Raw genomic sequence first — 19,317 nt, 5'->3', positions numbered from 1 at the left:
AACTATTTTAGGATGAATGGGATTAACGTAAGTAGAGCGCTTACAACACTACCCAGCACATTAAGCACTAATAAAGTATTTGCTATTATTTCTTCTCTCTTATTCCCTACATCCAATTAAAGGAAAAAGAAAATCTTGTACCTGCAAAGTACCCATTTGTTACATCACCTAATTTTGATCCTAAGGACAGCCAGGCAACATTAGTACAGGTTTCTTCTCTATTTTGTAGATAACTAGTCACAGATTCAAGGTCATTTAGTTGAGAAGTGCCTGAACTCTAATTCAAACCTAGGCCTGGTGACTCTGAGCTTGGCAGCCTCCCTACTGCAGTCGGCTACCTGTGTCATTGATCACAGTCATTGGTTCAAGTCTGAAACGGGCACTGCCTTTTAAGAAGACACATTCTTATAAGACTTATAGCCAAGAGCATCTATTAAATCCTATACAAACTTGAATGTTTTGGGAATAAAAAATAAGTGAAGGCAAGTAAAAGCTTCTATTTGAACTGAAAACTATCTTCTGTGATGTTTCTGACCCAAACATTGAAGCATTACTTTCACTCACACACATAAAAAACACTGAGATAAACAAACCTAGAAAGACTAATTAATTTTCCCATCTCTCCTAAGCAAAATGTCAAAGGAAAACAAACAGTCCAGTGAAAAGTAAATTAGCTTTGTAAAAATCCTTTCCATCAGAAAGGCCTAGAATTCTAGTAGCTGTATAGGTAAGGTACATGTATTTATTTTTAAACACAGAATTTGAGGATTATCTGGTTCTCAGGATTCATTCTACTGACTATCAGAGGAGGTCCAGCTTTGGGAAGGTTAATGGTGATGCCACAGAGTAACCACTTGGAAAAATAATAAACATCATTTCATAGTTTAATACCATGGTATCACTCCCATCAATATCCTTTTTTATTTTCATTTTTGCCCATTATAGAAGGAAAAGAAGAGAAGTTTAATTTGATTTATAGAGGGAAAACAACTCTTGAATGTACTTTCTTAATCTTGGGGGTTGGGGGTGTAAAGAGAAAAGGTCAGCCAGCTGGTATTCATCTATATACCATAATTCTCTGTTTAGTTTACACTATTAAACTCCAAAGCCTTTGCTTTAATCTTAACTGTTACAGTGTGCCTTACTGCAGATTCTATAATGTCGCATCTCTGATAGGGTTTCTGACTTTGGCAAAGCACCATCCCCCAAGCTGGTCCTTGCCATATGGGTAGTAAATACATCCAACATTTTTTCATTGGCGCCTGCATCATTATGTTTTGTCACCAATGGTTTCCTGGGTTTTCGCTAAATTGCTGCATATATTGTGGTTTCGAGATGCTGAGATGATCTCCTATATTTATTTATCTGTATACAGCTGAGTCCTCATTAGGGCCTCCCTGTCCTGCTATCCTCTTTCGGATGACCTAACATCTGTTTGTTGAAGGCAGGGCATGAGGTGGGGGGTGGTGTGAGTGGAGAAGCCGTAAAAAGAAAAGGAAACAGAAAGCAGGGGGGACCAGTGTGAGGAAAACAGCTTTTCAGGAGCCATTAATACTGAGTCAGGATAAGGAGAAGAGGGGAGGAGCAAAACCTACCTGATCTGTCTTCATTTTGCGTATCACATCTTCGGCACAGTTCTGGGATCGTCTTGAGTGATGTGACTGAATACTGAATGGGAAGCCAGAGAAGAGAGGGCATAAAATAATTTAAAATGCGAGCATTCACTCAGATTGGCCAGAAAAACAAAACCCAGTAAGTGATACTTGGGCACAACATGGATATTCAGAAAATTTATCTCATTTTACCCTAAATGAGGTGCGTGGTGATCTAGCAGCATCCTAAGATCTACCTGCAAGCATCTAACCACATGCAGTTTAAAAAGAGGGCTGGGCACCCCTTCTTTAACAAAAAAGGTGGGGTGCAGCCAGCAGACACTCTGTCCCTCTTATCACTTCTGCTACTTGTGGAAGACGGAAGAACTGTCTGAACCTGCGAGTTTCAAGATGGCCTTAATAATTGCATTCTGAATCCTAAGGGTAAACTTGTGTATGAAAAGTCAAGTATGGGAACACCAGGCTTCCTGCAGCATCCGGGGCAGTCAGGAGACATGTCTGTGCCGATGCTGACTGGACTATGCAAAAGTTTCTAATGTTGCCACTTGCCACAGATTTTACTGTGTAGCATCCATTATCTTCATGGGAAATACCAGGGTAATATCATAAAAAGCAAGAGGGGTGTGGTTCTGTGTTTGAAAGCTCATCTCTTTCACATATAGATTAGTTTGAGTGGAAAGAAACCACCCTCCAGGCTGTTTCAGCACCCACTAGGAGGCTGGTTTTCAGGGTAAATTATGACACAAGGGGGCATACAACTGGAAGAGCTAAAACAAATGTAAAATCAATAGCTATGATTTATGGGGACGACATGTGATGCCAATCAGTCTTTCTTTAGAGGAGGGTGTTTTAAAACAAAATAAATAAAATGAAATTGTCCTTTAATCAAAGGCCCAGTCAGGGACTATCTTTAATCACATTCATACTTTAATTCATAAAATACAGCTCCCTAAAACTATTTTGCTTTTTACCTCTAAGGACAATGTTCTTAACGTAAATGAGCTTGTATCATAAATTACTTCACCATTGCAAAATTTGGCGGGATTGAGAAAAAGCATTTAATCTAAAAGAAAAATGATCACAGGAAACTCATTAGGATTACTATAGCATTACAAGTGAGGAACGTGTAATTAGGACACATTTATCAATAAGAAGGTACTTTAGTTAGCTTGACGTCGATAGGTGAAGCAAAGCGTCTGCATTGAGACTTCCTTATGCTTTCCCCAGGATACCAGGACAGCAAGACATAGGATGGGACCATTGTAGATATTGTCAGTTTGCCAACCGCATGTTACAAACAAATTAAATTTCCAGTATTTCCAAGTGAAAAGTGAAATCTCAAATGACTAATTAGAGAAATTACCCTTACCTGTCTGATGCAATAACGTCCTGTTTATATTGGCCATGCCTCTGAGACTACAGGTGCTTTAAGCAAACCCACCCACATGCTCAGAGGGAGGGATGACTGCCTCATAAACCCAAAATTAACCTGTAAGTATTTTTTTCTTTCACATTATGTTCTTTGGGGGTCTGGGGTAACACAGGAACACAAGGCATTTTTCTTGGTACTAATAAGGTACCTTATGTTTCTGGCCAAGTACAAACTCTCTAAGGAATCTGGTAGCTTCTTGAGACCAGCTGGTACAGGTTAGATAATTACAGTCTATAATTCAATTAAAATTGGGCCTTTTGTTTTGGTCCCATGAAACACCCTTTGGCAAAGTCTCACTCTTTTTTTTTTTTCTTTTCATCCAAGGCAAGAGTTTAGAAAGAGGAAATTAAAGATGAATTGTGTTTAAATACAGTTAATGAAAAATTCAATAAGATTTGTTCACTGGGCTTAATGATATATAGCTGATTAAAATGGGTGAGCTGTTATCTGTATTTTGAGGCACATGCTTCCTAACTGCCATCTCCCACCCCAAAGTCAGACATATCAGAATCTCTGATGTATTTGCTGTAGCTTCAACTTTTCCTGTTTGCCCTCAAAGGCCCATAGTGTGCAGTAAGTTTTAATTTGATGAGGTTTAAATTTGAGCAGCACCTGGCTGGTGTGGGGACTGAGTCACAGGTGGACACTAGCCTCGGTGAGTCACTGCCACTGCCTCAACCTAAATCACTTGTGGCACTTTGCCTCTCCACCCAGAGTCACATAGGAAGTCACTTTGGTGAAGTCATACATTTTCATTCTCTGGTAACAATAACTGTGAAGAAAATATCATTTGCTACTCCTGGAAATAGAAATAAAAAGTACAGTAATCTAAAAAAGATGACAGTTTATCCAGAAAATTAAAGTTTTGGAAAATTTTAAGGGTATATGAACGTCAAATTCAGCAATGACTCCAATCTACATTGTGAACAAGTCCATCATTTTTTATAAAGAGTCAAGACAAAATCAATTGGTGGATCTGTTTCAGTAAGTATAAACACTGCTCCTTGGATGGAAGAAAAGGCTTAAGGGAGTGCTATGAAGATTGTTAAGCTGTGATGTGAAGAAATGCACAGGAAACACATAACTCACAAAACCAACATCCAAAAATGTTTTCATATTTGCAAATTTGGGAATGAGCAAACGATCCAAGAAGGCTCCCTTGCAAGTATGCATTGTGCTACCATCTGGGAGCTGAAATGGAAGGTTTCCCAGGCCTTCATCCCAGTTCACAGGACAGATGGCCTTTTATAAGTAACTGTCAGTTCGCCAACATACCTCATTCTCAGGACAATGGCAAGCTCCCAGGGCAGCAACTACTGTCAGTTTGGCCCTATGGGAACCAAAGCCCAATGCATCTTCCCTGTCTGTGTCCTCCAATCCAAGCTTTTGTAGCCTGTTCCCTTGACTCCTATTGTCCTTGGGTAAGAAGAGTGAAGAGGGGGCTTGCAGTTAATGAAGACGCATTACATTTTCTATCTCTATAATTTATTCCTTTTCTAGAAGTCTTCCAGAGGTTACTCCCAGTGAAAATAGACTTTTTAATCTAAATTTCTTTTCCAGACTTCTTTTCCACTTCTCTACCATGTCCCAAGAAGAGCTCTGACAAAGGTTGACCAGCTGCCTCAGCTTCTTCAAAGTCCCTGTGCTTCCAAAGTTTTGTTTACCTTCTGTTCCTTTACTCAGGGGTCCCCCATTTCTGCAATGCCCTCCTCTAGCCATGCAAATGCCACCATTCCACAAGGCAAGGCCAGCTGTGTTCTGCTTCTCCATGAAGCCCTAGCTGATTGCTTTAGCCCTTACTGACTTTTCTCTTTTCTCCCCTTGGTAAGTTTCTGCCTTGTCATGTGCTGTGGTGTTTCTTACATGAAGGTGTTGGCTTCCATAAGCATTTGAGTGAAAGAATGATATTTTTGACTTGTATATGTGCATGGCACACAGGGACTGATTAACTGTTTAACTTAAATACCAAGATGTGTACATATTGACTAATCCCTGGGCATAATATTAGAGACATTCAAAGGAGTTCTTTCATGTTTAGGTAGTAAGTGGGACCTTCCTACAGGCCTTTATACCAACACTAGAATTAATTAGCTTTCTGAATGAAAATTTGACTAAGGCTCTGCAGTCTATAGGACAAAGACCATAAGCCTTAGCATGGCACATGAAGCCTTCCGTGAGCTCAGCCTCATTTTGCATTGTCTACTTCTCTTCTGATTGCGGCAATAACAAATTCTTGGGGGTTGCCCTACCCATTGTTTTGCCTGTCTATACCTTTACATATGCTATTCCATCTACCTGAAATGCCATTCTGCCCATTTCACTAGGCAAACCCCTTTTAATTCTTCAAGCTTTGCCTGAATATCACTTCTACAAAATCTTTTCTGAGTCTGCCCCACAAGGAAATAATGCCAGCTTTCAAAGTGTGGTCTCTGGACCAGTGGTATCAACACAACCTAGGATTTGTTAGAAATTCACATTCTTGGGCTCCATCCCAGACCTACTGAATCAGGAACTCTGAGGGCGGGGCCCAGCAATCTGTTTTTTCACAAGCCATATGGGTGATTCTACCGCAGGATGAAATTTGAGAACCATTGTCCTGTATTATTTCCTGATGTTAGGCATATGTCCATTACAGAACTCATCACAGGATGGTTCATCTGTATGTTTACCTAACTGCTTTCTCTGCTTCCTGAAGGTGTGGACAGTATTTTATTTACCCAAGATACTAGGCACTTATTAAACCAAATAAAATTAATTCCTCTAGATATGAGGACTAATGAGGCAGGGATATAGCTCAGTCCGTAATTTTGGTGGCAGTAATAATAATAATGTCAGTCGTTAATATTTACATAGCACTAATCTTAGAAAAACCCATAATTACAAGTCTAGCAATAAATCGTTTTATATTAAAAAAATTCTCAATATATTAATAGCATGAGTAATGGCTGATGGCTTAACCTTTTGTATAAAGGACAATGGATTTGGAGCCATAAGATCTGGATTGAAGTCCTGGTTCTGACACTTATTAATGCTGTGGTTCTGGACAAATAATTCATTTAATATCTCTGGGGCTCAGTTTCCTTATGTGTAAAACACAGATAATTATACGAGGTAACGTAGATGCAGTCATTTTGCAAACTGTAAAGCTCTAGTAAATGTCTGTCTCTTCTCTTCATCCTGTTTTCTATGTGTGTCCCCAGAGCTTCCCTCCTCATCTTCATTTCTGCCATGACTTTAAGTTCAGTAGATGAAGATATGAGAACTAACGAGGTGGCAAGAGAGGGGTTGAGCTGGGAATAGAAAGGAAAGGAAATATAGCTCAGCCTATCTCAGTACATTATTTGGCTTCTCTTTGTTCTTCCCTCACTGAAGAGAGTCTGTGGCCCAGGGATGACACTGAAAAGTCAGCTTCAAAAACTTCACAAAGTTGATATGGTGCAAGATCATCCTATATATCCCAGCCTACACCAGTCAGTTTTGTCACCATGCCATGCAAAACAGTTGGAACATGCATAAGATTCATAATGACAGTGCGTGATTTCTACATTGGACTATGGGGATCTCTGACCACCCTAGATATTGTTCAGGGCTGAAAAGCTTTGGCCCTTATTCCTGAAAACCGGAGCCAACTGAGCGAATGAGCAGACATTACTCAAATGGTAATGAGCCACAGAAAATGAAAGAACTAACATCCCAAGCACCTTTGCAAGCTAGAGACTTTTAAACTACTAAGGCCCCATAAAAGTTTCCAAAAGAAACAATTAAGCCAGCCATCCAAACAACCATGGTGAAATTCATATTTCTCACACAGTTTTCCAAAATTCAGGCAGGTATCTTAACAGGCACACAATAAAAACAATGGCAATAATGTGTACAAGCAAAGCTGGGAGCGACAGCAGAGACATCTACTTGAAATGAGATTTCCAGAACATAATATTTTTCTACAAATGTGGCTTCCCCTCCAAAGGCCTGCCCTTCCAGTTCAGGAAGACTTCATGCCCTCCATTTTAAACTGCGTTCCACTGCCCCTTCTCTTGGGACATGGCACTAACGGTCTGCTCCTCCACTGCTAACCCTTTGCTGGGGCTCAGGTTTCCTCTTTTCCCATCTCCTCAGGACTCTTGCCTGCCACCATTCTTTCCTCTCTCCTTCTCCTCAGCCCACTCTCAGCATTGGCTTTCTCCTCTGGTCTTATAAAGATAAGCAAGCACCACTACCACCTCAAGACACTGCCTCCTTGACGGAGCATGGGCCTTCCTGCTCCTGCATTTATCAGCCATCTCTTTTGAAATAATTGTCTCTATGTTTCTAATTTCTCATCTCTGCATTTACTCCTCCAGCCCTCATGATAGGATTCTGCCCACCACCCATTAGACACTGTGCTTATTAGGGACACCAAGGGGGTCTTAACTGGAAAATCCAGAGGGCAGTTTTCAACTCTTATCTTTATAAAGACCTATTTGCCACTATCAACTATTGTTTAAAATTCCTTAAATTCCACCCCGCTTGCCTTTTTAGTTCCCTTAGTTTTATTTCTTTAACTTTGAAAACTTCTTTCCAGTTTCTTTTGTAGAAACCTCTTTTTCCAGACCCCACCACATGGGATATACTTCTGCACAGTTCAATTTTTGGAATATTCTTCTCTTTCCACATTCCATGTTTTCACAGATGACCTTAACTATACCCCCACTTTCAACCACCACCTCTACATAGTACAGATACTGGTGATCCACACTTTCATACCTCTATTCCACTCTGCTTTGAATATATTTCTTCCCACCATTTGGGCTCCATTAATGAAAATTATTATAACTAATCCTATTTTCAAATAAATTTGAATTTTGTTCTGGTACCTCATTTTTATTGTATCTTCCTTCCAAGAGTTTTTTTTTTAAATTATTTTATGCTAAGACATTGTTTGTAGTTGGTATCTGAGAAAACTCAGTAACTCTTTTGATCATTTTAAGAGTACATCAGGAACTACTCCATTGCAATGTTAATTTAATTAATATAATGTGTAGTCAGGCAAGAGATAAAGATCCACTTGGTAAATGTGGTGAGATCACAGTATTGAATGACCTCCTTCTATTGTATAATAAGAAGTGGACATGGATGGAGAAGACACCTACCTGAACTGGGAAAACCAGAGGTGACCATTGGGCCCAGCAGATGTAATTTTCAATGCAGTGGTTACAAACATGGATTCTAGAGTCAGACTACTGCATTATATCCTGACTTCACCATTTTCTAGCTAATTAATCTTAGTTAACCTTTGTATATCAGTCTCTTCATTGGTAAAAACAAGGTTCTGACTGTACCTTCATTAGGGTGTGTCCGGGAAGATTACGAACTAGTAATATAAAACCTGGGAAGAGTGTCTGATGCACAGTTAAGTGTTCAATAAATGTTAGCATCATATTATTGTTTATATTTAAAAGTACCAAAACCAGCATTTTAAAATGATGCCAAAGTAATCATAATTATAGAAGCAAAAATTACAAATGACAAAAGAATTACAAGAAAAAAGTATGTTGTAGTAGGGCAGATGGCCAGTCATAAACCTTGTTCAACTTCAATGATAGTCTATTTTTAATTGTGAGCCAATAATCAATCACTGTCACAATATAAAGACTCATTGCCAAGAATGGAGCTTAGTATTATAATCAAATGTGACCTACCATGAAGTTAACCTGACATTTCATAATGTGCTTAGTTATTAATACAGCGTACTATACACACATTGAGAGCACAGCAAGTCTGTGTCATTCACCCCAAGCTTAGAACCAAGCCTGGTACTCTGTTAATGTTTAGTATATGCTTGTTGACTAGATTGGCATAAAAGCTAATTGTGATGAAAAGATGAACAGTTTTTGTCAATAATCTGCATAGTCAATCTAGTAATTTCTATTGACTATCAGGTAAGATAAGAACTTCCAGGACTATCTGCAGAGTAAAAGGGAAAATTTTTAAAAATCCAATGGTTGCTCATTCTTCTTAGAAATCTCTCTGTTTGTAGAGTTATTCTCTCCCTTCTCTGGCAGAGGTGTCTGGTCCAAGATTTGGAGTTTGGGAACCTAGATTCTAGTCCTGGGGTCTAACACTAACAACAGAATATCAAAATATAACTCATCTTTTCTGGATTAGATGATTCCTAATTCGTTTCCTGGCAGGTGTTAAGAAAAACAAGATAACATATATGGCATATGATGTTAGAACAAGGTGTGAGGTTTCTGATGATGCTGAGCTGGAGAAGGGAAGAATGAGAGGCAATTTAGCCTCGAATGCAGGATATTACAAAAAACACTGCATAAAGCTGAGGTATTCTGGACAGTTGCTAGAACAAGATCACACTGAAAAACACTAAACAAAGTTTCCATATAGATAAGAACAGGGCAACTCCTAGGAAGGGCAGGGCTTACAGACAGAGACAGTGAAGAAGGGATTGAGCCACTCAGAGGCCACATGAAAGTGTTGGTCACCTTCTAGAAGGTACAGAAGAGAGTACAATAAGGTCCATCTTACTCAGGAGATTCCTTGCTGGAGAGAAGGGGAAGCCAGGTTCTTTGTACCTTGAATACCTTTATATTCTTTTTCACACGTAAGCTGTATTCTTTGCCCATGCCAGCTCATTGCCTGAGTCTACTTGAAATGAGTCTTTCTCAAAATGTAACAAAATCTCGGGAAGCATCAGGGGATTGAATGGCGTAAAAGGTGATGCACACAAAACAGAAGGGGGCAGGCATTTTTAGTAAAAATGCTGCACAGTCTGTGTGATAGAAAAATATGAAAACTCACTGAAAGTGAGATTATTTTACCATAAGAATTAATTTTTCTATCAGACAGTGGTTCAAGCACCTTAGGAAAATGAACCCACATAATTTTGTGCCATTACTCTAGGTTCAAAGGCTTCGACCAAAGAGGATTGAAAAGTGGAAGGATATTTATTATCTTGATCTCATTTGACCTGTACAAAAATAGTTTATGCAATTGCCAAAAAAGTCAACTTTCATCAAGGTTGCAGTCAGAGTTATACAGAAAGGCAACAGAATATTTCTCTTACTTCTATTTGTGTGTGTGTGTATATGTCTGTATGTGTAAATACTTACATGTATATATGTGTATATATGTAGCTATGTGCATGTGTGAGTGTATGTGTATAAATCCAGGGTGATAGGTTGAGGTATTACCATTTAACAGATGGGAATGTTGAGGTACAGTAAAATTAAAAGATTTGCTTAAGTTCTCATTAACTGGTTTCATTTTACTTATTTATACTTATCAATCCCTTTACTTCAAAAAAATAATTCGTAATCACTACAGTGCCAATCAGGGATAGTGATGGGTGAGGTCACTGGTCTAGAGAAACTACTACTCAGCTAAGTTGCATAGATGGGGAGGAGTAAGGTGGCCAAATAGTTCTGCATTTAGGTCCTGGCCCTGTAACCTTGCAAATGTCAGACAAGCTCTCTGAGCCTCAATTTTCTCATATGCCAAAAGGAATAAAAACAGAGTTTGCCTTGCAAAGCTGATGTATGAGGCTTAAACAAGATAATCCAGTCAAAGAGTTTATCTCAGTGTGTGGCACAGCCAACATTAGTGGATGGTGGCTGTGAGTGAGCTCCTCAGGAGATCCAGAGTTCAGCCTCCGCTTTATTTAGTCCTGTGTGTGAAACTATTTTTAAGAGCACCACACTGGCCTCTCTTAATAAAATAAATACACCATAGCTCCAAAGAATTCCAGAGGGTTTTTGTTTTTAAGATATAGGGATCTGGCTTCCATAGGAAGAGAGAGCAATCTGCGAACCCATTCACAGTGACAGAAAAACCCTGCTTTAAACTTTTGTGCTTATGTGTCGTCATCTCTCCCTTGCAGACCTGCAGCTATTGCAGAATGTTCTGCCCTTTTAGATGGCAGGATTACAAGAATGTATAGTTTAAACTTTGTGTTTTGCAAAGGATATGTGTTATTTTCTAGTCTGGGAAACTTCAAAATAAATTAGCTGCTGTGTTTTCTCTCATTAAGTAAAGGCAAAAAAAGTTCTAGTTGTTTTTTCTACCAATATACAGCTTGTGTTTTAATTAAAACAAGAACCAGGCTCATGATCAGAGGGAAAAACCATGGAATAGAAAGCCTAGACTATGTAATAGGGCTATAGCTGGAGAGTAAGGAGAAGAGTTTGAAACTAGGGCATCTTTTTCATAAACATCTTTTTCAGATGTAATGTGCAGTTTCCTCCCCTTCCTGCCACTTAACCAGGAAAGAGGCATAGGGGCTGTCAGAGATGGAGGCTTACGGAATTTAAAAAAAAAAAAAAAAAAAGCATGTTCATGGGAAACTACATTTCTTTTTATGCCAGTGAATTAGCATGTTGAACACATTTTTATTTTTTTTTCAATTTTAGCATTTGAATAATCTTCATTTAGCCCTTAAAGAAGCTGTGACATTCATTGTTCCTGGTTTACCTAAACTGCCTGAGAACAATCATTTCAGTATTTAAGAGGTTGTCTCCAGTTCTTTTTCCATGTAATCATTAAGTTAGAACAATATGATTCTGGCTTCGTTAAGGTATGAAGTCTGGATCATACTAAATTATGATAAAATAATCTATGTTGTAGAGTTTGCCAAAGCAGAGCTTCTTCAGTTTCAAGTGGATTTAAATAGACTAGGATTTCTTATTCTTAGTACTACTGACATTTTGGGCTAGACAATTCTTGTTGTAGGGGATTGTGCTGTGCATTGCAGGATGTTTAGAAGCCTCTCTGGTCTCTACCCACTAGATGCTAGTAGCATCTCCCCAGTATGACAACAAAATATGTTTCCTGATATTATTAAATGTTTCTAGGGTAGGGGTGGGGCAGGTAAAATTTCCCCTGATGTGAACCACTGCAATAAACTATATTCATCCCGGAGAAGCAGTAAAGTGTTGTGGCTAAAAGTAAATACTCTGGAGACAGAGTACACCTAACCAGCTGGGTAAACCTGGACAAATTATATAAAATCTTTATGCTACAGTTTCTTCATCTGTAAAATGAAAATAATAACAGTAACTTTAGAAGATTGCTGTGAGGATTAACCAAGATAATGCCTGTCCCATGGCAAATGTTCAATAAACGTTAGCCATTATTATTATTTCATCAATTACTATGGAATTTCATAGAATTTCATATCTATGCAATCTCAAAATCTGATATAAGTTTAAATGCAGGTTAAAGAACCAAACAATAGAAACATGTTTAAGAAGGAAATTTTGGGTGCAGTTACACAATTACAGATGGATATCTTTGTTTATGTTTTAGAGTGATCAAGTTATAGACACTCAACTATTGCATAATCCTGTAGCCTAGTTTGCTAAACGGTTTTAGTTATTGCTTAATGTATTTTATTATCTTTCAAGTGGAGATTCCCAATTCATCAAAATTATGGGCTGCTGCCAGATGATTCTTCTGTAAATACAACTGCTCTGTTGTACTAAAAAAAATCTTGACTTTATGCCTAGTGTTTTCCCTTGAGTTCTTTCTTCACCATTGGTCATATAAATATTATTGTATTATTCAGTGAAATAATAACAAAAGCTACCATTTTCAAGAGCAACTTACTGTGTGCCAAGCTAAGTGTTTCACATATATTACTATTTTACTCAATTGTCAAAACAACCTTAAGTGTATCTCAGAAAGGTGAAGTTAATGTGCTATTCAGCCAGTAAAGGTCAAAACAAGGTAGGAGCCCAGGCTGGCTGCTTTTAAAGCCTTCACTTTTAAAACACAACATTATCAAAGCTCAGAGAGCTACCACCTAACTCCCAATCATAACACAGTTTCCCTTTCTATAACACCTTCCATCCTATCTACATACACCCATGCTATCATTCACATTCCTTGCTTTTTCCCACAATGCTCAAAATACTGTGAGGGGAGTGATCATAAAAGAACCTTGCTTCGAATACTTCCAAGTCAAGCATAGTGACTTAGAGAGAGAAAGAAAGAGAGAGAGAGAAGAGAGAGAGAGAGAGAGAGAGAGAGAGAGAGAGAGAGAGAGAGAGAGAGACAGGCAGACAGACAGACAGATAGACAAAAATATATCATGGGAAGGAAGAAGCTCACTTCACATTGGTTTTAATGAGGACTAATAAAAATTGTCTGGAAGCTGAAATAGGCAAATGTTGAATTCCCATTTCTCTGGTACACACACAAAAAAGACTCAAACAAGGTTGTATAAAATAGGTGATTTATCAAACTCTTCCCAGTAATCCAATTCTTGTGTACAGTATTCACATTTTACTTCAAGGCAAGGTGTAAAATAGATGAATAAATCACTACCAGAGGCATGATAAAGTAAGTTCATCATTTTGAGGCAATTTTAAAGTAGAGACTTTGAGTGATGACCCAAAGCTCCATGCCCTGAGAGATCCATGGAAGATAAGGTTACAAGTTGTGAACTTGAGGGTCCTGGAAAGTAAAGGTATATGGCTAGCTCAGAAACAGCAACCTTCTCATCACATACTCTGAGAGTTAGCCAGTTTTGCTGGGGCACTCCAGGCCAACATGTTTGCTAGTGCAGCAGAATTGATTATGTGGTCCCAGAAAAGGCACAAGCAGCTCAAAGCAAGATGCACGTCAACAATCCATTCCAAGCAGCCCTGATTTAAGCAGTAGGAAGTTTGTGGCTGTTATGGGAATTAAGAGACTCATCAGCCCACAACATTACAGGATTAAGCAGGACCTCAAAGGTCAGCTAGTCCAGTTCTTATCGCTGCAAGAATTTTCCTTAATACTCCCAACAAACTTACAATCTGTGCTTTGATATCTACAGTGATCGGAAAGATTCCTTTTATTGTTCATCAATTAATAAATTCCAACTTGGCTATTCTTTAGTCAGTGTCCCTGTGAACTCTAGAAAATGCTGGCTGTGGAATAGACAGCCACATAAGAGAATTTGGAATTAACTCTATGAAAGTGGCTACATTTTATAAGTATATTCAATCAATAGTTTTGACAACATTGGAAGACATTAGGAATGAAAGGCTCAGTGAAGTTAAATGACTCATCTTCCAAAACACACACTTAGGTAGGATTCACTTCTTGGTCTAAGAGATCCCCCAAAACCACACTGAGTCTGTCACACAGGATTTCTACTGTGAATTTCTCAATGTAGTCAGAAAAGTTGAGGACATATAGACTATAATGGAGAAAGTAGGCTATGAAGTTGAAGGCAGATTATCTTGAAAGCATTTCTTGCATACAGTAATACTTACAGATATGTCATCACTAAAGTCAATTTCATCCAAATCAAGGTATTCAGGGGCTTCCATTATTCTTCCTTGCACATTTTGAGTATGGTCAAATACTTATAAATTCCTGATCGAGACAGAAGCAGAAAACAAAGGCAAAAAAATTTAGCTGTTTTACAACCAAAAATAATGTCTATATTTAAACAAATAAGATGAGAAGGGTTATTGGGTGCTAGTGTTGCCTTGGAGCACATTTCCTCCCTTCAACTGTCCACAGCCTGGCTTTCCAGAAGCAGCAAACACAGTGTCTCCATGGTCCCCAGTGTGGCTCCCCAGTGGGTACCCAAAGTCCTTTGCTTTATTTGATATGTGCCTGTTTGTCTTTGCCAGAGCAGTAACTTGGGTCAGAATCTCCCCCTAGCATCAATATTAGAATTCACACCAACTCTTACCACAGTCAGGGAAAAAGGCAGGGCTTTGGGAAATGGGGAGCCAGCCTAGAAATCTTAGGAAAGCCATTTTCAAATGTTTCCTGTGGGCATATCCTTGGGTGTTGTACATAGAGCAATGAATACTGGATCTCCACAGGAACAACACAAGACAGATACCACTAACCAAGAGTAATGGATATTTTAGAATTTGTAGCACAACCTCCAGTTCACCCTTCAAAAAGGAAGAAAGAAAGAGGATCTAAGTGCAGATTTAAACCCCAGAGTTATTGCACTGCCCTCTGCTTCAAACAGCTTTGCCTGACAGTGCCAGAGTGACCTGATACAGGCCCCAGAATGTCTTCAGTCAGCTCTTGCCTCAGAGCTGCCTGGGGCAATCCTTTAAATCTGTCACAGTAAGATACATCACCTCCCACTTCATTTTCCCATCACTTATCATCATTCCCATCAGCGGTGGCAGCGGCACCTACAGATGTCAAGGGCAGAAATATAGATTTCCTGATGGCGCCTTGGTGTGCAGTTATCTTCTGCAGCGCCAACTCTCAGATAGCAAAATGAGCTTCTGCTTCCTGCAACTTGTCTTTCTTATTGTAAAAATTATCTTATGTACCCAGATTTGAGTATCTGAAATAATTCATTTTGCCCTCTTTGATTCTCTGATCAAGGTGTACTTTGCTAAACAGTAAGGACTGCATTACTGGAAAGTGAAAACATATCTAGGCTGAAAAAAATGGGCTTCCTGATATAAGATTGAAAGTGTTTTAAAAGACCTACTTTTTAAAAGGAAATTTGTTCTGAAGGCATTTTTTCCCTCATGTTGAGCCATTCTTTCTTTTTTAAGCTCTACAAATAGTATAATTATGATAAACAGAAAAAAAACTTGCCATCCCTTACCTCAAACCCATCATTTAATTTTCCTGTTCTTCTCCTTTTTTCCCCATATGTATATACCATTTTTACAGTCCTAATTACCATAGATACAGAGTCCATCCAAGAAGGAATTAGGATGTTACTTCTATGTTTAAATGAGATTACCCATTTAGCAAATGTTAACAATTCTTCTGAAATCACAGTAAGGCTTACAATGAAAGAAAAGCAACTTGTATTGGTAAAAAGTATTTAAAATCAGAAATTTTATTATTTGTAGAAATCTGAAAATAGGTTATCAAACAAATTGCTTGGTATAAAAATGTCACTTTTCTTCAATTCACAAAAATTTTCAGAGACAAATATACAAACTCTGCTTGGAAATTACTCAAAACAACATTCTCTTCTACCGTGATGGATTCTGATACAATCCAGACTCTTTGGATACTAGCACGTTCACTAGATCCAAATCCAATTCAATTTCTTTTCACTAAATCTGTACTCAGCGATGAAGTATTGATTTACAGACTGTGTTCCCACGGCCTTGGTGAACAACAGAAAGATGATGCTGGGTGTCAGGATATGGTACAAACATCAGCAGGAACATGGAAATATGGGGAGATTAAGCAGAGAAACATGCATCGGAGCTGGGGACCAAATGGATTTTTAAATAAATGAAACTATAAAATGTGGATGAACATGTCTTAATTAATCAAATTAATCAATAACCGTTGCACCCCTGTTTGAGGTGCTCCAACAGTACAGACAGCAATATCCAGTTGAGTATAGCCATTCCAATAGAATATAACCAGCAGATAATAACTCATGACATCACAGCAGGATTCTTTCTATTTAAGCTTGCAGGATGGTAGTGAGGTTCCTGATTCTATAGCAAGAACACAAGACTTACAACAGGTGCAGCTCATTATAGGAAGCCTTGGGCCACTGCCCATATTTATTTCTGTGGGTTGGATGACCCCACCTTAGACTAAGACTCCCAGGCATCTGGAGTTTGCCTCTACTTCCCAGCAGGCCTCCACATGCTATCTCCTTTAAGATGTCTCATTCTGTTTATGACCCAATTTCTTTTGTCTGGTTTCAAGGCTTGTCTCTTTCAGGGTGCCACTTTAAGAATATTTACATTCTCGGCCGGGCGAGGTGGCTCAAGCCTGTAATCCTAGCACTTTGGGAGGCTGAGACGGGCGGATCACGAGGTCAGGAGATCGAGACCATCCTGGCTAACACGGTGAAACCCCGTCTCTACTAAAAAAATACAAAAAACTAGCCGGGCGAGGTGGCGGCCGCCTGTAGTCCCAGCTACTCGGGAGGCTGAGGCAGGAGAATGGCGTAAACCCGGGAGGCGGAGCTTGCAGTGAGCTGAGATCTGGCCACTGCACTCCAGCCTGGGCGACAGAGCGCGACTCTGTCTCAATAACAAAAAAAAAAAAAAAAAAAAAAGAAAAGAATATTTACATTCTCAATTATAATGTGCAGAAATCCCCGTGGTTTTCCAATCCTGACTACATTCCCCAACATTAACTGTTTCTTTACAGGTAAGAATGAGTCTGCAGTTGTCCCAGTGGCCAATATGATGCCACCTCTTCTCTCATCTGCCCTTCCACCAAGCCTCTGGCACTCTCACACACTCTTTTCAAAGTAATCAGTGACAAGATAGGAAGCAATAAGGTCAGGTTAGAGTAGCTGCTGATCAAATATGATAAGGACACGGAGGTGAACTGTGGTTGCTTTTCTCATCCTGCTCTTCTGACACCTCCCACTATGCACACCAAACCACTATGGAAACCAGTAAGTCTTCTTTCAGATCCATGGCAAACGTGCTCTAACAGAAAGCACAGCTACAGAGGGCATGCGTTGGAGGCCTGTGAGCTGAATCTGGCCCACAGATGTGATTTGTTTGACCCCAGCAGTGTTAAAAAAAAAAAAATTGAATCAGTTGCCAACTTGCAGACCTTGGGTGATTTCACATAAAATTTTGGAATTCTGGCTTTGCTTTAAATACCTGAAGCTCTGGCAACAAGGGTCTGCAGTCCCCATGGCAACAACTGGCTAGAGCTGAGCGGCAGCTGCTCCTACCTGTCCATGGGGCCTGTGCTCCCCATTTTCCGGGAGCCCCTCCGAGGCTGCTCTACTCACCAACATGCCTTGGGGACATCTGAATGTTCCACCCTTCAAAGGAATTCAGTATTAAACAATAAGTACAACCATTACCCCCAATTTTGTATTGGTGTCTCCTGACAAAAATGTTTACTTCATTTGTATTCTAAGACTTAATTTGTATTCTAAGATCATTTTAAATTCTCATACCACAACAGCAACAAAATAAAATTTCCTACAAATAAACTATTGGCACATCACAACTTGTGCTTTCACAGAATGTCCATTTTATCTCTTAGTACCAGGAAAAGAAAACCTTTGCAAACATAATAAAATGTTATGAGGTGGGGATTATGTTTCCTTCACTTTACAACTGGAGGAAGGAAGGGTTCTTCTTGCTTTGTTGTGATTGGTGTGGATTTACATGGTGACACTTCACTGCTGTGACTCCAGGGGAAGGGAGGAAGCCGTGCCAAGTGCAAACCCAGAAAAAGTCCTGAAGTCATCCTCTGTCTGGCCCAAACCGGCAGCTTGGAGGCAAGAGAGCCAACCTTATTGAGGCCAACAAGAGTGGGTTTATACCTAAGCAAAATACATTTTTTACGCTTTCCAGAAAGGGCAGGTCAGCTTAAAATCCTTTATGTAGGGTTGGGCGCGGTGATTCACACCTGTAATCCCAGCACTTTGGGAGGCCGAGGTGGGTGGATCACGAGGTCAGGAGACCATCCTGGCTAACATGATGAAACCCCGTCTCTGCTAAAAATGCAAAACATTAGCCGGGCGTGGTGGCGGGTGCCTGTAGTCCCAGACACTCAGGAGGCTGAGGCAGGAGAATCACTTGAACCCGGGAGGTGGAGGTTGCAGTGAGCCAAGATCACACCATAGGATTTTTATTGCTATGTATCATAGTCGGCCTTAGGCCCCTTCTGGATCTCAGGACCTAGTCATTTGTGAATCTGAATTTCTCCCCCATGCCATCAGCCCTGACCCTACAAGCTACAATCACTTGCTCCCAGGTTCTCTAAGGCCTTCCAAGGGCTTTCTTTTGCATGTAAGCCCCTCTCCCCACAGCACACCTCTTTCAAGATCTGTCCACCATGAGTATTGTCCACTGATTGAAATCATCCCACTTCTTTTTACTGGCATTGGCAAGTTTTAATTTGTTATTTATTTAGGCAGGTGTGTTATGTGTTTAAATTTTTTTTTTTTGAAGTGGGGAGAGGTGAGATGCCAGGGAGGGTGAGTAGAGAAAGATAAAGGAAACATTTTTCAGTGGTGTAGCTCTCCCAATTTGGGTAGGAAAATTGATAGAGAGGGAAAGAAGAAACAGATTAGAATGTGAGGACACAGGGCCGGGTTGCTGGGAATTATATGCTGTGCAGAAGCTGCTAATGACAGCTTGGCTCCCTTCTTTGGATGTGCCCACGGCACTGGGACAAACCTTACTCAAACTCCAAACTGATGCTCGGCTTTCAGAGATAAAGAACAAAACAAACGGCATCAACTATACTCAATGTTTGTAGGACTCTTCCTACTCTCACAGAGTTTTGATAAACTGCCAAGAACAGAAGTCCCTCCAGTGCCTATTAAAGTGTGTGCGAGGGGCTTATGCC

At 39.6% G+C, this 19,317-nt stretch overlaps 1 protein-coding gene across 9 annotated transcripts in view; it reads right to left on the bottom strand.

Moving 5' to 3' along the window:
• SNCAIP (synuclein alpha interacting protein) overlaps window positions 1–19,317 on the bottom strand; it is a 147,273-nt gene that overhangs the window by 58,769 nt on the left and 69,187 nt on the right. For 8 of the 9 annotated variants that reach the window (XM_078005126.1, XM_028849689.2, XM_078005123.1 and 5 more), the window contains exons 2-3: window positions 14,298–14,400; window positions 1,596–1,668 (exon numbers count right to left, since the gene is read on the bottom strand). In XM_078005126.1, the coding sequence (XP_077861252.1) occupies window positions 1,596–1,668; window positions 14,298–14,354 (130 nt within the window). In that variant the 5' untranslated portion in view covers window positions 14,355–14,400. Of the gene's footprint in view, window positions 1–1,595; window positions 1,669–14,297; window positions 14,401–19,317 lie in introns of those variants that run through there. The other variant, XM_078005128.1, reaches the window with a different exon arrangement.

The sequence above is a fragment of the Macaca mulatta genome, chromosome 6 (assembly GCF_049350105.2).
Source record: "Macaca mulatta isolate MMU2019108-1 chromosome 6, T2T-MMU8v2.0, whole genome shotgun sequence".
NCBI classification, from domain to species: domain Eukaryota; kingdom Metazoa; phylum Chordata; class Mammalia; order Primates; family Cercopithecidae; genus Macaca; species Macaca mulatta.
Note: the sequence above shows the minus strand (reverse complement) of the source record. Positions and strands in the feature narration are given on the sequence as shown.